This window comes from Engraulis encrasicolus, chromosome 15 (assembly GCF_034702125.1).
Source record: "Engraulis encrasicolus isolate BLACKSEA-1 chromosome 15, IST_EnEncr_1.0, whole genome shotgun sequence".
NCBI classification, from domain to species: domain Eukaryota; kingdom Metazoa; phylum Chordata; class Actinopteri; order Clupeiformes; family Engraulidae; genus Engraulis; species Engraulis encrasicolus.
The window spans coordinates 10,129,633-10,144,647 of NC_085871.1; the positions used below are offsets into that span (position 1 = coordinate 10,129,633).

Genomic DNA, 15,015 nt, shown 5'->3' on the forward strand with positions numbered 1-15,015 from the left:
ACACACACACACAAAGCTTTAGCCAAGCCTGGGTCAGAATCAACAAAAAGGGCCCCTGACCCAATACATATAATGCAATGAGGGCACAATTCTGGGCCCCCTTTCTCAATAGGCCTGGGACAACTGTCCCCTTTGTCCCCCCGCCCCTGTCGGCTTCCCTGCACAGTGCAGTCCAGTGCAATCAGCAACGAGAGGCCCAATTCTGAGCACATGACCAGAACACCACTGAGGCTCCTAGAGTAGTGTGTGTGTGTGTGTGTGTGTGTGTGTGTGTGTGTGTGTGTGTGTGTGTGTGTGTGTGTGTGTGTGTGTGTGTGTGTGTGTGTGTGTGAGTGTGTGTATGTGTGTGTGTGTGGTGGCAGTCACACAAAAAAGCCTATACCTGCTTTTGTCCGATGGAGTAAAAAAAGGCAAACATTCCCAGGTCATGAGTGAACAACAGTCCAATTGCATATTATTCTCTGTGTGAGTGTGTTTGTTTGTATGTGTGTGCGTGAAAGAGAATGGGCCATTTGACATCCCCACTATACACACACACACACACACACACACACACACACACACACACACACACACACACACACACACACACACACACACACACAAACACGTGAAAAGACAGAGTGGGTCCATTTGTAAAGGTAAACTCTAGCATTAGGTATAATGGCGCTGGCAGGTGAGCATGATAATGGAGAGGAGTGTGTGAGTGTGTGAATAGGTAGTGTGTGACGCGGTGACATCACACATGCCACATGGCCTCCTCGTCCTTCTATAAAAGACACGGCAAAACAGCACGGCCAGAGCCAGTACCTGTACACTCAACCTCGCAAACATGGGAAAGGTAAGATACAACACACACAACCACACACACACACACACACACACACACACACACACACACACACACACACACACACACAACCACACACACACTGCCTTGCAAACTGGTTAAGTGTAAAACTCTCTCACACACACATAGTACACACATAGGCTACACACTCCCTTCTGCACTCAAGGGAAAGGGAATGAGCTATCACACACTCAGCTGAAAACCCACGCACGCACAGGAGCGCAGACCAGCAGGAAGAAACACCTGTGACACTTAGACCTGATGCCAGCGTCATATGCATGACATAACAGTGTCATAATAGTGTAAATACAGTGTCGTAACGCATGTGTCATAAACATTAGGTCAATTTCATAAACATTTTATGACTTTGTCATTGAGTGACATCCGGTTGTGGTAAAGACTCAAAGCTCAAAAGATGTCAACTTTTCATGACCATAAATGTTGATAAAATTGACATCATGTTTATGACTCCATGACTGTCTCAAGACAATGTTTTGACTCTATTATGAAATTATATGATATTGTGTTAATGTCATACCCATGACGCCGGCGTCAAGTAAAGTGTAACGGAAATACCAAATGCGTTAACAGTTTGTATATTATTAGGCCTACAAATGTTGTAAATACATGCTAGCCAAAGGAAGCAAAAAGAACCAAAGTCCTTCGCTTAGGTGGTTTTCAGGCCGACCAGTAGGGAGCACCAGTACCTTCGGCACCAAAGTGCTTATTTGCGAACCACCCATGTTCATACCGGGGGGAAAAAAGCATTTTGCGGTTCGCATTGCGAACCAAATTTCCAGTTTACGAACGCTAAGATCTGTGGCGTGAACACGACAGCTGGTTCGCAATTGGGTGCGGTAACGGGCAGCGGCCCGCAGTTTTCAGCGGGCAGTGGCAACATCTGTTGATAACAACACCATGTTGTTCATAACCGCACAAACAGAGTCTATAACTATCTCATGGCTATATCTGTGTAATAAGCACTTCCACTTAGCCCAAAAAAACACAGAAAGTTGCTATTGGCTCTCTGAAAAGTCGCTAAAAGTCATTCGATGGAATCATGACGATATAACGTATTATGTACACACGACATGCTGATCTCCAGAAAACTTTTCTGCATAGCTAACTTCATCTTGCAAAAGGGCAGTGCTACAGTAGCTACATTTTAGAGATCATAGCTTAGAGGATTCCAACTAGAGGGTTCATAACCATGTTAACTACCGGGAATCGGTCGCGCCGGAAGAAAATGGCGGGTGGGGTGAAAATCGCTCCAAATTGCCAGAAATACATAGAGATGTATGGGTGACATTTACTCAATTTCCACGTAAATTACAAAGAAAAATATTTCTGAAATAACGGGAATCTCTTCAGTGACTGTGGTTTATACCAAATCAAGCATGTTTCTGTAGTGAAGTATGCTACAAAATTTGAAATTAATTTTAGAAAAGTACCATGATAAATGAATGGGAAGTTGCAAAAGTGGGCGGAGTCTTCACCCCAGACGTCAATGGGAGAGAGCTAAACTACGACCCCTACAGACCGATTCCCATAAAACATGCTTATGAACCCGTTTAGTTGGAATCCTCTATGATCATAGCTAATCTGCAGTGCTGGTTAACCATGAGATAAGCTTGTGTTGGCGGCACAAAGCTACAGTTATATTGAAAAACAATGATTTTGTCCCTTCAAAAACTATTTTTTCAAGTTGCCAGATTCACCAAAATGTCGCCAATGTCGCTGGTTGAGGTTTGTAGTCGCCAGAGACGGCCGAAAATCGCTAAATTCCTTAATGGCCCCCTGGAGATCAATAAAGTTACTCTACTCTATTAAATCTAACGACAATGTTGCTAACACTGCTTCCGCTCAATTATCTTCTCTCCCTACAGTCATAGTAGGCCTATGGGTCATTGAAAAGACGCAGTAGTGCATCCAATTCCGACGAAACAACACATCTTCGAAAGTCTATATTTCGACCAAGCAAAGTTTCAAGATAATATAAATTGGAGATAGGTGCAATTTCGTTTGATACTGACTAATTAATTAATGAGATAAAGTTTTAACTGCTCTCTCTCTCTTTTCCCTCCTCCTTCCCTTCTTCTCCCCTTTCTCTCTCTCCCTATATTCCCTTCTTCTTCCCTTTCTTTCTGTTCTCCTCTGGTGGCCTCACTGCAGATTGTCTTCTACGAGGGCCGTAACTACCAGGGCCGCTTCTGGGAGTGCAATGGGGACTGCACAGACACCTTCAACCACTTCAACTGCTGCAACTCCATCCGCGTCATGGGCGGCCACTGGGTGCGTACATCTGAAATTTTAGGAGTTGTGTGTTGATAATTGATTTTAGTCGATTAGATGTTGGGCCTACTGTAACTTGCATTTGGGATTAACCCAAGTAAAGTAAGTGAGTATGCTTTATTTAAAAATAAGGGAGGTAATAAAGCATATCAGTAGCATGTGGTAAGAAAACATTTTAGCATTGGAATAATAAACAACTCCATCCACATGATAGTCAGTCACTGGGTGTGCAGCCTACATTTTAGGAGTTGTGTTATATTCGATTTTATATACCGGTATTCGATTTATTATCTTAGATTTACTGTAATTTGCATCTGCGATTAACTGTACCAAAGTAGTGAAGAGTGTGACCCCAGGAACAGGGGTGGGGGAGGTGAATATTTAATATTTCTGGGGGGCATTTGTCACTCCCTACTATATTCCATGGTTGAAGTGCCCTCGAGTAAGGCACCTAACCCCATATTGCTCCAGGGTCTGTAACCAATATCCTGTACGTAAATAACTGTCGCTTTGGATAAAAGCATCCGTAATGTAATGCATAACTCAACCGTGAGATGTTTGTGGTCTGAACTGTTCTACTGCAGGTGATGTATGAGAGGCCCAACTATGGTGGCTACCAGTACATCATGGGCAAGGGAGACTACCCTGAGTTCAACTGCTGGATGGGCTTCAACAACTGCATCCGCTCCTGCCAGATGGTCTCCCCCGTAAGTGGAATAGGCTACGTGAAATACACATCTCTCTCTCTCTCTCTCTCTGTCTCTCACACACACATACAATAGTGTACATGTGCATACAGAGAAAGACGAAAAAACACACAGACACAGACAAATTCATGAAAATCCATGAACTGCACACACACACATACATCTGCATACTCTCTCTCTCTCTCTCTCTCTCTCTCTCTCTCTCTCTCTCTCTTTCTCTCTCTCTCACACACACTTTGGCGCTCAACCGGTAGTACATCAACACCTGTTTAACATACCCAAATACTGTATGTACATGCATGCATGGCTGCATGCAAACTAACACACACACACACACACACACACACACACACACACACACACACACACACACACACACACACACACACACACACACACACACACACACACACACACACACACACAAACTCTGACAGTGTGTGTGCTCAAAACACTTCTTCATAAGTCAGAGGCAGTGAGATGGCCCTTTGATGAAATTTATAGACTCTGGAGTAAATTCAAAGTCTGGAATAAAAAAAGACCAATTCCGAAATTAAATAATAAAAGTCGACAAGGTCCATTTGAGAGAGCCTCACTCCAAAGACTGCCTCCTTCATTAACATGCTCTTCATCTCCCTGTCATTTGGCAACGAAGGAAACACGCACACACACATACGCACACACACTTCTCAAAGACTCCGGAACAAAGCGGCGTAATAAATTTAGTTTAAGAATTTGAAGAAGAATCTTATGAGGCAGTTGGGCAATTGGTCTGTCAGTGTTCTTATCCAGGATTAGACGTGTGCGGCTTGGCGCAGTTTTGGGGTGTGTTTGGCTGAAAGATTGGTCCTACTCGACCTTGTCTAGAGGTTAGGGTGAGCTTACCCCAAGGTCAGAGAAGGTCTGTGATGTCTTTTTACTTTCATGTGTGTTTGAGAGAAGCCTGTTCAATGACTATTTGACTATGGATCCTTTGACCATATTGTGCAAATGTATTTACTTGAAGTAAAACTAAGTAGTGTTTTACCTCAAAGATAACAAATTCAAAATCGGGTCAGTGATTCATTATCTTGTAAAAAGGAGGAGTACTTTTTCTGGATTCCTTTTGCGATAGTTAGTTAGTTAGATAGTCGTAATGCTTAAATAATGGCCCTGTGTAATGTCATAATACTGTAAAATACTGTATTATATTATACTGTAAAATATTTTCAATGACTGTTACAGAGTTGCAATACCGCAATGCTGTGCATTATGAGTGAACTGTGGAGGTTGGTGTAGCCATGACCTTAGATTCGAGGGGTTGGCAGTTCGAATCCCACTGCCTATCTCACTCCATTGCTGAGGTGCTCTTGAGCAAGGCACCTAACCCCACACTGCTCCAGGGACTGTAACCAATACCCTGCAATTAAAATACCTCACCCTTGTTTGTACTTAGAGATGTTACCCCAAATACTTGTGTCATACGATGAACACACAGGCGCAATCCATGTTCATGTCAGGACATGGGTTGTGAAAGGCACATTGAAAGATAGAGGTGTACAGTACATTACTATGTAGCCATACCTGCGCTTTGAATGGGTGGGTGTTTACACGAGCCTCCAGGGAATCTAATCCACCGTAAAACAGCATAATTGATGACGCTGTTTGATTTGGTTTAGTTGATGAATGATTAATTTATGACTTTGAAAAAATGGGATTAATTGAATAATTGATTAAAGAGACAATAAAGAGTGCATATCAGACATAGTTGTATATATTTATAGATGCTGTGATGGAGTTAGGGGAGTTTTGATCACCACGGATATAACGTGAAAGTTGTTGCATAGATTAGAGGACGAGAATGTTCGCTTCAATGGCTAATGCCTTTGTAATCAGGATAAGAGTTAGCACGGTCTATTTCACAGTGAGTTTCCACATAGGTGATGCGAATTGTTCTGGTGTGTTTCACAGTGGTTTTCACTGTAGCTGATGTGTTGCTAATGTGTGTCTCACAGGGGTTTTCACTGTAGCTGATGTGTATCGTCCAAGCCAAACGGGTTTATCCTTTTTTATGCTTTGAGTGTTCAAATTCATTGGCACATTCTGTGCATTTCTACAAAATGTGTTTTTAATCGTTTTGAATAGCCACATATTTTGTCAAAATTGATTTGATACTGAAAATGGTCTTGAAAATACCACCTTTATCTTGTGACAAAGCCTTATGGTGTCCTGTTATGTGTCCTGTTGTAGAGATATTACAGTAGCTACAATATCCGACCTAATACCAAAACTTTGAGGGCTGTTTCAATGTTGGCGTAGTTTTGCCTCTCCTCTCTCCCTATCCAACAGTACAGAGGAGCCTATTGCATTCAAATCTACAACCGCATCTCCATACAGAGTAGAAAAGCCTACCTATACTGTACTTGTGAACATTATAAAGCCACACTTACCACTATACCACACTTTCTGAACAATAGAAATGCACCATATTAACCCTTTCTCCCAACTCCTGTGTAGAAACGTCTATCTTTTGTGATCATTACAAATGCATTGTGTTAACCCTTCCCTCCCCTCTCTTGACCCCACAGTACAGAGGAGCCTACCGCATGAGGACCTACAACCGCCCCAACCTGTCGGGCAACATGATGGAGTTCATGGAGGACTGCCCCAACACCTTCGACCGTTTTGGCCACCACAACATCTTCTCCAGCCACGTCATCGAGGGCTCCTGGGTGTTCTACGAGCACCCCAACTACAGGGGGCGCCAGTTCTTCCTGCGTCCCGGAGAGTACCGCGGCTGCTCCGACTGGGGCTGCTTCAACCCCATGGTGGGCTCCTTCCGCCGCATGAGGCACTATCCCATGTAAACAAACGTACATACAACACATACTGTACCTGTACAAAGATATAGCCACATGTGAACACACACACACACACACACATGTACCCAGACATACATACACTCATGCTTCAAACCCATGGTGGACGCCGTACGGCAAATGCACCCCAACCTCAGGCAGACACATACTGTATGTAAACAAACAGGGCGTACATTAACAGATACAAATGTTATCACAGACATGTAAAGACAGTCGTGCTACAAGCCCATGGTGGGCTATTTCAGACGCATGAGACCCAGCCTCATGTAGACACATGCTGTGTGGCAACACACATACTGTACACGTTAACACATACATGTTGGTAAACGCACATGACTGCACACCGGCATTCACATGTGCTGCCTAACACATAACACCTGCTGCTCAACATGGCCCAGCCTCACGTAGACACAACTATCAACACACCAGCATGTAAACACTCACGCGTTGGTCAACGCAAACATGTGTATACTATAAAAGACAGATGGCCAGACATTGTAACTCATGCTTCAATCACATGATTGGGTCCTTTAGGGGCATTAGGCCCCAACCTGGAGTAGACACCAACACACATGGAAACAGACAACACGCCATGTTTAAACACAAACATGTACGTGTACACGCATACACAAAACACAAAACTTGTGCTTCAACCCCATGGTCGGGTACCTCAGGTACACACGAAACAAACACAAAAACACACACACACACACACACACACGAGAAACACACACACACACACACACACACACACACACACACACACAACACACGGAACACACACACACACACACACACACACACACACACACACACACACACACACACACACACACACACACACACACACACACACACACACACACACACACACACACATACAAGAACCTTGAACACACTCAATCAAGAAGGACTGTAATTACAGTACACAAACACATGTGCTCGAAGGGGTAGTACACACACACACAAGCGAGCAATGCACACTGATACAAATATGAACTGTATAGTAGTCAATGGGCACACACAGACAGACTCCAGATGCTGGGTAACTCACAGGTGGAGACATGGCTGAGATGGACAGCTATTTATACAACCAACCTCTCCACCCTTCAGTCGCGAGAGCCTCAAGACACATCAGGCTCACATCTTCACTCTCATCTTCATGTACCCTACACTCCTGCGCCCCTTGAGCTTCGGGACCTCAAGACTCTTCAATCTCACTTCAATCTCCATGTACTTCCGAGCTTCTGGTTGATCAATAAAGCTTCCTGTCATCCTGATGAAGTGCCTCTTTTAATCTTTCACGAGTGTGTATGTGTGTGTGTGTGTGAGAGAGAGAGAGAGAGAGAGAGAGAGAGAGAGAGAGAGAGAGAGAGAGAGAGAGAGAGAGAGAGAGAGAGAGAATGAATGAGAGAGTGAGAGGGAGAATGAGAGAGAGAGAGAGAGAGAGAATGAGAGAATGAGAGAAAGAGAGGGGAACAATATCCTCCTTTCAAGATGGACGAATGAAGATTAAGTTCCCCCTTAACAAAGCATTGACCAGGTGAAGGAGACATGGATGGGAAAGAATGAAGGATATTGGTCAATACTACCATAAAGAAACACATCTCTGAGGTGAACAGGACAGACACGCACGCACAAACACACACACACACACGTGCGTGTGCACAAACATATACTCACACATATATACACACACACAATGCCTTACAGTCCTTCAGCTACAGAGATTCTATACATCACCTGAACATGTGTACGTACATGTGTGTATGTGTATACTGTATGCATGTGTGTATGTTTGCGACATGTCAGTGTGCGTGTGTGTGTGTGTGTGTGTGTGTGTGTGTATGTGTATGTGTGTGTATGTGTGTGTGTGTATGTGTGTGTGTGTGGATATGAACTGAGCTTGCAAGTCCCATTGTGCGGGGAGCGTGGCGTTAATGCAGTGTTTGCAGTGTTGCTGCGACGACACAATGACCTATAGGACCGTGGAAAAGGCAGCTCTGGGCTCTGGGCTCTGTGTGACGGGCGGGTGGTCGGTCGGGAAAGCGCTGACACTGCAGGCCATTGTGTGGCCCCGACAAAACCCCCAGCACCGCACAAAGGGCCCAGGCCACCGCCCTGATCCCCCCGCGGGTATAAAGACAAGGGCAGGGCCCACACACCCACTCTGGAACCCACTGAACACACACACACACTCAGCATGGGCAAGGTAAGGATATATTATACTACACACAGCACTGCACATTTGAATATACGTTTGTATATACATTAACCCTCCATATTGCGGCATGTATTAATAACATTAACACACACACACACACACACGCACACACGCACGCACGCACGCACGCACACAGCATGGGCAAGGTAAAGATACTATATTTATACATACAGCATTAACCCTCCATATTGCAACTTATATTAATATAATTAACGCACACATGCAGCACGGACAAGATAAGGGCATATTATAAACATCGTATTGCCGCAAAATATACTATTCTAATAACATTATTGCACACACACACACAGTTAAACAATATATAACACATATGAGCACATGCACAGGCTGGCTGAATTGACCCTCCATATTGCAACTTAAATGCAATATAATTTATACACACACACACACACCATGGGCAAGGTAAGGACATACTATAAACACAGCGCTGTACATATGAACATACAGTATGAAGATGGTGTGAATTAATTAACCCTCTTTATTGAAACATTTTGTATATTAATGACATTAACACACGCATACGTACTCTCAGCATAAGCAAGGTAAGGGCATAACATACAGCCTACGTGAACACATGCACAGGCTGTTAATTAACCAGCCATACTGAATTTCGAGATATCAATAACATTGACAACAAACTTGTTATAATTGTACTGTATCTTTTAGCAGAGATGGGCCTCAAATGGTAACAATGATGCATGGGCAGACACACAACACGTATGCTCTCAGCCTACGCTCAGCAAGGGGAGGGACACATCATTGCCGAACTGCATGTCAGATTCATCATTTCAGTCTCTATCGAACATCTCTCTCCTGTCTCGCTGCAAAGCCATATACCACTCACTCTCTCCCTAATCTGACTCTCACTAACCTTGTTTAGTATCCATACACAATCTCGCCCTATAATCTCAACGTGATCTGTGTCTGAATCCAGTGGCGTATTCAGCAATATGGAGGCCCAAGGCGAATTTAGGTTGGAGGGGGATATGTGTCTTACAGTGCTCCAACTGTAGTGTGTTTCACGAGAGAGGAAAACTTTGTCCTTGGCTTCAAGATAGGCTGAGAGAGAGAGAGAGAGAGAGAGAGAGAGAGAGAGAAAGAGAGAGGCAGAGAGCGATAGGCAAAGGGAGAGAGAGAGAGGCATGCTTGGCTGATGCATAATTGAGTGATTAATTAGATGAATAAATCATTAAAATAGACTTTATTGTTACCGCCGCTCATCTCCCTCCACAAGCAACACAATGCTTCAGAGGACGGGGGTGGTGTGTCTGTGTGTGTGTGTGTATGCGTGTGCATGTGTGCGTGTGTGTTTTTGTGTGTGCATGTTTTTGTGTGTGCACACGATTAGTTGGTCTTCTTCAGGCCTCTGATGTCATGTTGTCTAAGTGCGCTCCTAGATCCACTTAGACAGTGCGCTTACAGGAGGAAAACAAGCCTCAATTATCTGAATATCAAAGGCCAATATCCAAATTACACACACGTTTCCCGCCTAAAGGGACACGCTCACACGCGCACGCACACTCACACACCAGAGAGAACGCAGCGTTTGTAGACACTCGGTCTTCACGGCTAATGAACGCCAGCTAGCGGTTCAGTTATAATAGTGTGAGATGCCATGTGTGCGTGTGCACGTGTGTGTGTGTGTGTGTGTGTGCACGTGTGTGCGCGTATGTGTGTGTGTGCGTGCGCGTAAGGAGTTTCTGAACACTTGTGCCAGCTCTAGCTGCACCGTGCCTGTGTTGTGTGAACATGAGACAGCACAGGTGTTATGTCAGGGTCATGACAGCAATTACTTCCTGTGAGCAACACATCAGTGAAGGCATACAAGCGCAGAGCGGAGCGGAGAGAGGAGAGAAGGGGGGAGCGGGGATCTTTGGAAGCGCTTTGGTGTTGACTAAAGACTCGAGCTCCGAGTGCTAGTCATCATCATTTTCACTGGATTTCACCTCGAGACGTTTGGATACGCTAGGTGGACCCTGGAGGTGTGTGTGTGTGTGTGTGTGTGTGTGTGGAGGGTTGGAGGGGGTGGGGTGGGGGGACAGGGTTGGATACAGCATCAGAGCACATAGGAGATCATACAGGATATCATAAGAGCACCACCACAGCACACTGGAGAAGTTCCTCAGAAGGGTTCAACAGGGTTAGACATGGATAAATAGCAACTGGTCGAATTACATTACACTTCCCTGATGCTTTCATCCAAAGTGACTTACAGTTATTTACAGGGTATTGGTTACAGTCCCTGGAGCATTGTGTGGGGTTAAGTGCCTTGCTCAAGGGCACCTCAGCCATGGAGGGAGGTGGAGCGAGAGGTAAGAGTGGGGTACGAACCTGTAACCCTCTGATCTTAAGACCACCTCCCAAACCATTAGACCACGGGTACAGTGGGCCAGCAAAACAGCCTGTTGAATCCAATGTAATGTCATGACAGGCTTATAAGGTTTATAAGGTATATAAGGTAGTAATAAATAAAGGGCTATTGTGAGTTTGATGGACAGGCTACAGTTACTTCTGTAATCAGAGGAGGATATTATTGGAGGCCTTAGAGAGGGCGAGTTAGAGGACATGTTTCAATCGAAGGCACGTTCGAACTCCGGTATAGTTGTGGTCAGGTATAGTGCGACCTTTAGTAAAGAGAACACGCAAGATAGTGCACAATTTTTTTTACCCAATCGAGTTAAGAGTCCACCACACAACAGAAAGGGGCCACAGCATCACTTTACAAGAGAAAAGTGTAGCCGTGGCCTACATCAGAGGGTTGCAGGTTCAAATCCTACCCTACCAGTCCCTATCCCATGGCTGAGGTGCCCTTGAGCAAGACACCCAACCCCACACTGCTCTATTGACTGTAACCAATACCCTGTAGCCTACTGATAACAACAGTAAGTAACATACAGGTAAGATAAAAGCGCCAGCTAAGTGCAATGTAATAAAAATGTCATTCCTTTGCTTTGATAGATGGCGTCAGCTTTCTGTGTTTCACCACGAGAGAAATTCAAGTCTATTTTTAGTATTGACACAGACACCACTCCCTTCCTCACTGTGGGTTCACCTTCTGCTCTACAAGGTGTAAAACTTTCGAGGCCTTTACCCTGTATCTTTTTGTGTTTACCTGTCTGTCTGTGTCTCTCTCTATCTGTGTGTGTATGTGTGTGTGTGTGTGTGTGTGTGTGTGTGTGTGTGTGTGTGTGTGTATGTGTGTGTGTGTGTGTCCAAATGACACCAACCCTACTTTGCACTTGCACTTATTGTTCTGTATACCGTATTTCCTGTGCACTTTGATGTACCGGTATGCATTGATTATGTCCGCGATTGTGATAAAAGCGTCTGCCAAATGAAATGTAATATGATTTAATGTCTGTCTGTCTCTCTCTGTGTGTCTCCAGATAACCTTCTACGAGGAGCAAAACTTCCAAGGCCGGCACTACGAGTGCGAGGGCGACTGCTCAGAGATGCACGAGCACCTGGCGCGCTGCAACTCCATCAAGGTGGACAGCGGCTGCTGGATGGCCTACGAGAAGCCCGACTACATGGGCTACCAGTACATGCTGAACAAGGGCGAGAACAAGGGAGAGTACCCTGACCTGCAGCACTGGGCAGCCTTCAACGACCGCATCCGTTCCTGTCGCATGGTACCATCGGTAAGACGAGACACAGATTTACAGATACACGGATATACAGATACACAGACACACAGATACACACAAACACACCCAGTACAGTGTGCTGAAGAAGTGGAATGCACTCTCAATCACACATGCACAACTTAACTTTCATTGCATACATTCACTTGTGGTGTATGGTGTCCTGAGGAAGGCATCAGGATACATACCGTACACCAGGGGTGCTGACAAAGGGGACAGTTGTCCCGGGCCCAGGGAGAGAGGGGGCCCAAAATTGGGTTCTCATTACATTGTATCTATTGGACTGGGGGGGCCTTTTCAGATGACTTTGTCCTGGGCCCGGCCAAAGCTGTCAGCAGCAAACCTGACACTCATAATAGCCTTAATACAAGCGATTTCCAGTGACTATATACCAGAGGTGTCAAAAGCAAAACTAATACCAGAGAGAGTAGAGAGAGAGATTCCATTGGGCCATTGTTTCCTGGTTCTACAATTGCAAGGGGGAGGGGGGGGGGGAATCCCCCTTTAGGCAGACCTAAGGACTGTTCTATTCAATGCTAGGAGCATTATGACACGCCCCTTTAGGCAGACCGGAACCTGGTCATGTTAGGTGCCCATAGCAACCTATTACAATGGCATATCTCTATATACTTAAAGAATCTCTGGTAATAGTATGACCTCTCTTCCTCCTTTCCCCCATACGGTATACTAACAGTGTGATCTCTCTTTCGGTTTTCTCTCCCACCCCAACAGTACAGCGGCAAGTACCACATCAAGCTGTTTGAGGGCTCGGACTTCCGCGGGGCGGCCAAGGAGCTGACGGAGGACTGCCCCGACCTGACGGAGCACGTGCCCAGCCGCAGCGTGTCCTCGGTGGAGGTGAGCCAGGGTGTCATTTGTACGGGGGTGGGGGCAGTGGTGTAGTCTACGTAGAACGCAGGTATACGCAGCATACCCACCTCAACATTTCAGGGATTTCAGTATACCCACCTAAAATGTATTGGTCCATTATTTAGAATAGCACATATATACAGTATACCCACCTCAAAAAAAATGCTGAAATACACAGTATACCCACCACAAAAAAGTAGACTACACCACTGGGTGGGGGGTGGGGGTCGTCCTAACCAGTGGCAGTTGTACCCACTTTGGGGCCTTAGGGCAAAATATAGACATGGGGTCCTCTTTAATTATTTTTTTCGCGCAATTTATTGCTGCCTTTTGCCATGATGCCGTGATTTGAATCTATTTTTTAATTTGACTCAATGTAACTTTGCTGTTGCTTAAAATCTGAAACATATCCATCCTTTTTACAAATCGAAAAGAAACAATAAAGATCTACAGCACTGCTCTATGCCCCCAAAAGTTTAATCGCGGGGTAGCATGGAACAGTGTTCTGGACCTTTATTGTTTCTTTTCAGTTTTCTTCTGTTTGGAGTAGCACCTGTGTTACTAACTGATGTGCGCACATTCTCTTCTTTTTATTGTTTTCAACAAATTGTACACCTGGACAGGTGAGCGATGGCTACTGGACGCTGCATGAGCATTCGCACTACCGCGGCCGCCAGTTCTTCCTGCAGCCGGGCCAGTACCGCCGCTTCCACGAGTGGGGCAGCACCCAGCCCTACTTCGGATCCATCAAACGCCTCACCGACCTCGCCTGAGATGGGACACTGTCGACCCGGCGATGACAAAAGGCTGCTGCCGGTGTGAAACGATATCTGGTGTGCCCCCCCCTGCCCCAACAACTGGTGACCCAGATATCAGAGCAGCAGTGAATGGTCACAACTAATTGAAAATGGTAAAGGCCTTTACTTCCGACCAATCCACTGTGGGTTCTGACATCTGGGTGACCGGCTGTTGGAGCAACCAGCTGTTTTGTGACGCAGAGTCCGATACTGCTGACCTGATGATGCCTCTATTTAACTACCCCTACATACCACCACCAACACCTCCCTTCCTAACACCCACCAAGCCTTAACACTGTAAATGTTGCAGTTAACTCAAGACTTTGAGAAATGAATTCAACACTAGTTGTAGTTGGTTCTGCTCTCTGAGTGTTGAAGGTAACACTGCAAAACTTACTATGTTAAACCCTCACCCCTCTCTCTCCTCCATCTTGTACCACGTGTGTCAGTCAGTCCTCTCTCTCTCTCCATGGTCTGGTCTATGTCCAGGCCGGTCTGGTCTGCCAGGGACCTGATCCAGGACTCTGGCGGACTGAGGTGGCTTGATCTGGTTGGTGCCTTGATACAACATTACTATGGCCTCAGGTGGTTGTCACGGAAACCAGGCAGACGCACCAAAAAAAGATGGCCGTGCGGTTTTGAATGTGTTGTTGCTGTTAGCCGAATGACTACTGTGTGAACACTGTGAAACTTCTTGTCTTCTGGTCTCTCCCCCCTCCACCCCACTCTCTCAACTAGAAATGGTTATAACC

General features: G+C 45.4%; 2 protein-coding genes across 2 annotated transcripts; both read left to right on the forward strand.

The window, feature by feature from the left end:
- Positions 1-832: 832 nt before the first annotated feature.
- On the forward strand, positions 833-6,695 carry crygmxl2 (crystallin, gamma MX, like 2). The gene is made up of 4 exons (XM_063217878.1): positions 833-841; positions 3,023-3,142; positions 3,727-3,849; positions 6,417-6,695. Exons 1-4 carry the CDS (start codon positions 833-835, stop codon positions 6,693-6,695), a joined length of 531 nt encoding a protein of 176 aa, XP_063073948.1.
- Positions 6,696-12,323: 5,628 nt separating this feature from the next.
- crygmx (crystallin, gamma MX) lies at positions 12,324-14,305 on the forward strand (the record flags this gene model as incomplete). Its single annotated transcript, XM_063218152.1, has 3 exons — positions 12,324-12,593; positions 13,329-13,454; positions 14,090-14,305. Coding segments are annotated over 3 exons (546 nt in total), but the record flags the coding sequence as incomplete, so codon positions are not given.
- Between the last annotated feature and the right edge of the window lie 710 nt (positions 14,306-15,015).

Bases quoted from the DNA above. Each gene is read 5' to 3' on its own strand.
- crygmxl2 (XM_063217878.1), top strand. The intron at 3,143-3,726 runs GTGCGTACATCT...GTTCTACTGCAG, and splicing joins GCGTCATGGGCGGCCACTGG to GTGATGTATGAGAGGCCCAA. The intron at 3,850-6,416 runs GTAAGTGGAATA...TTGACCCCACAG, and splicing joins CCTGCCAGATGGTCTCCCCC to TACAGAGGAGCCTACCGCAT.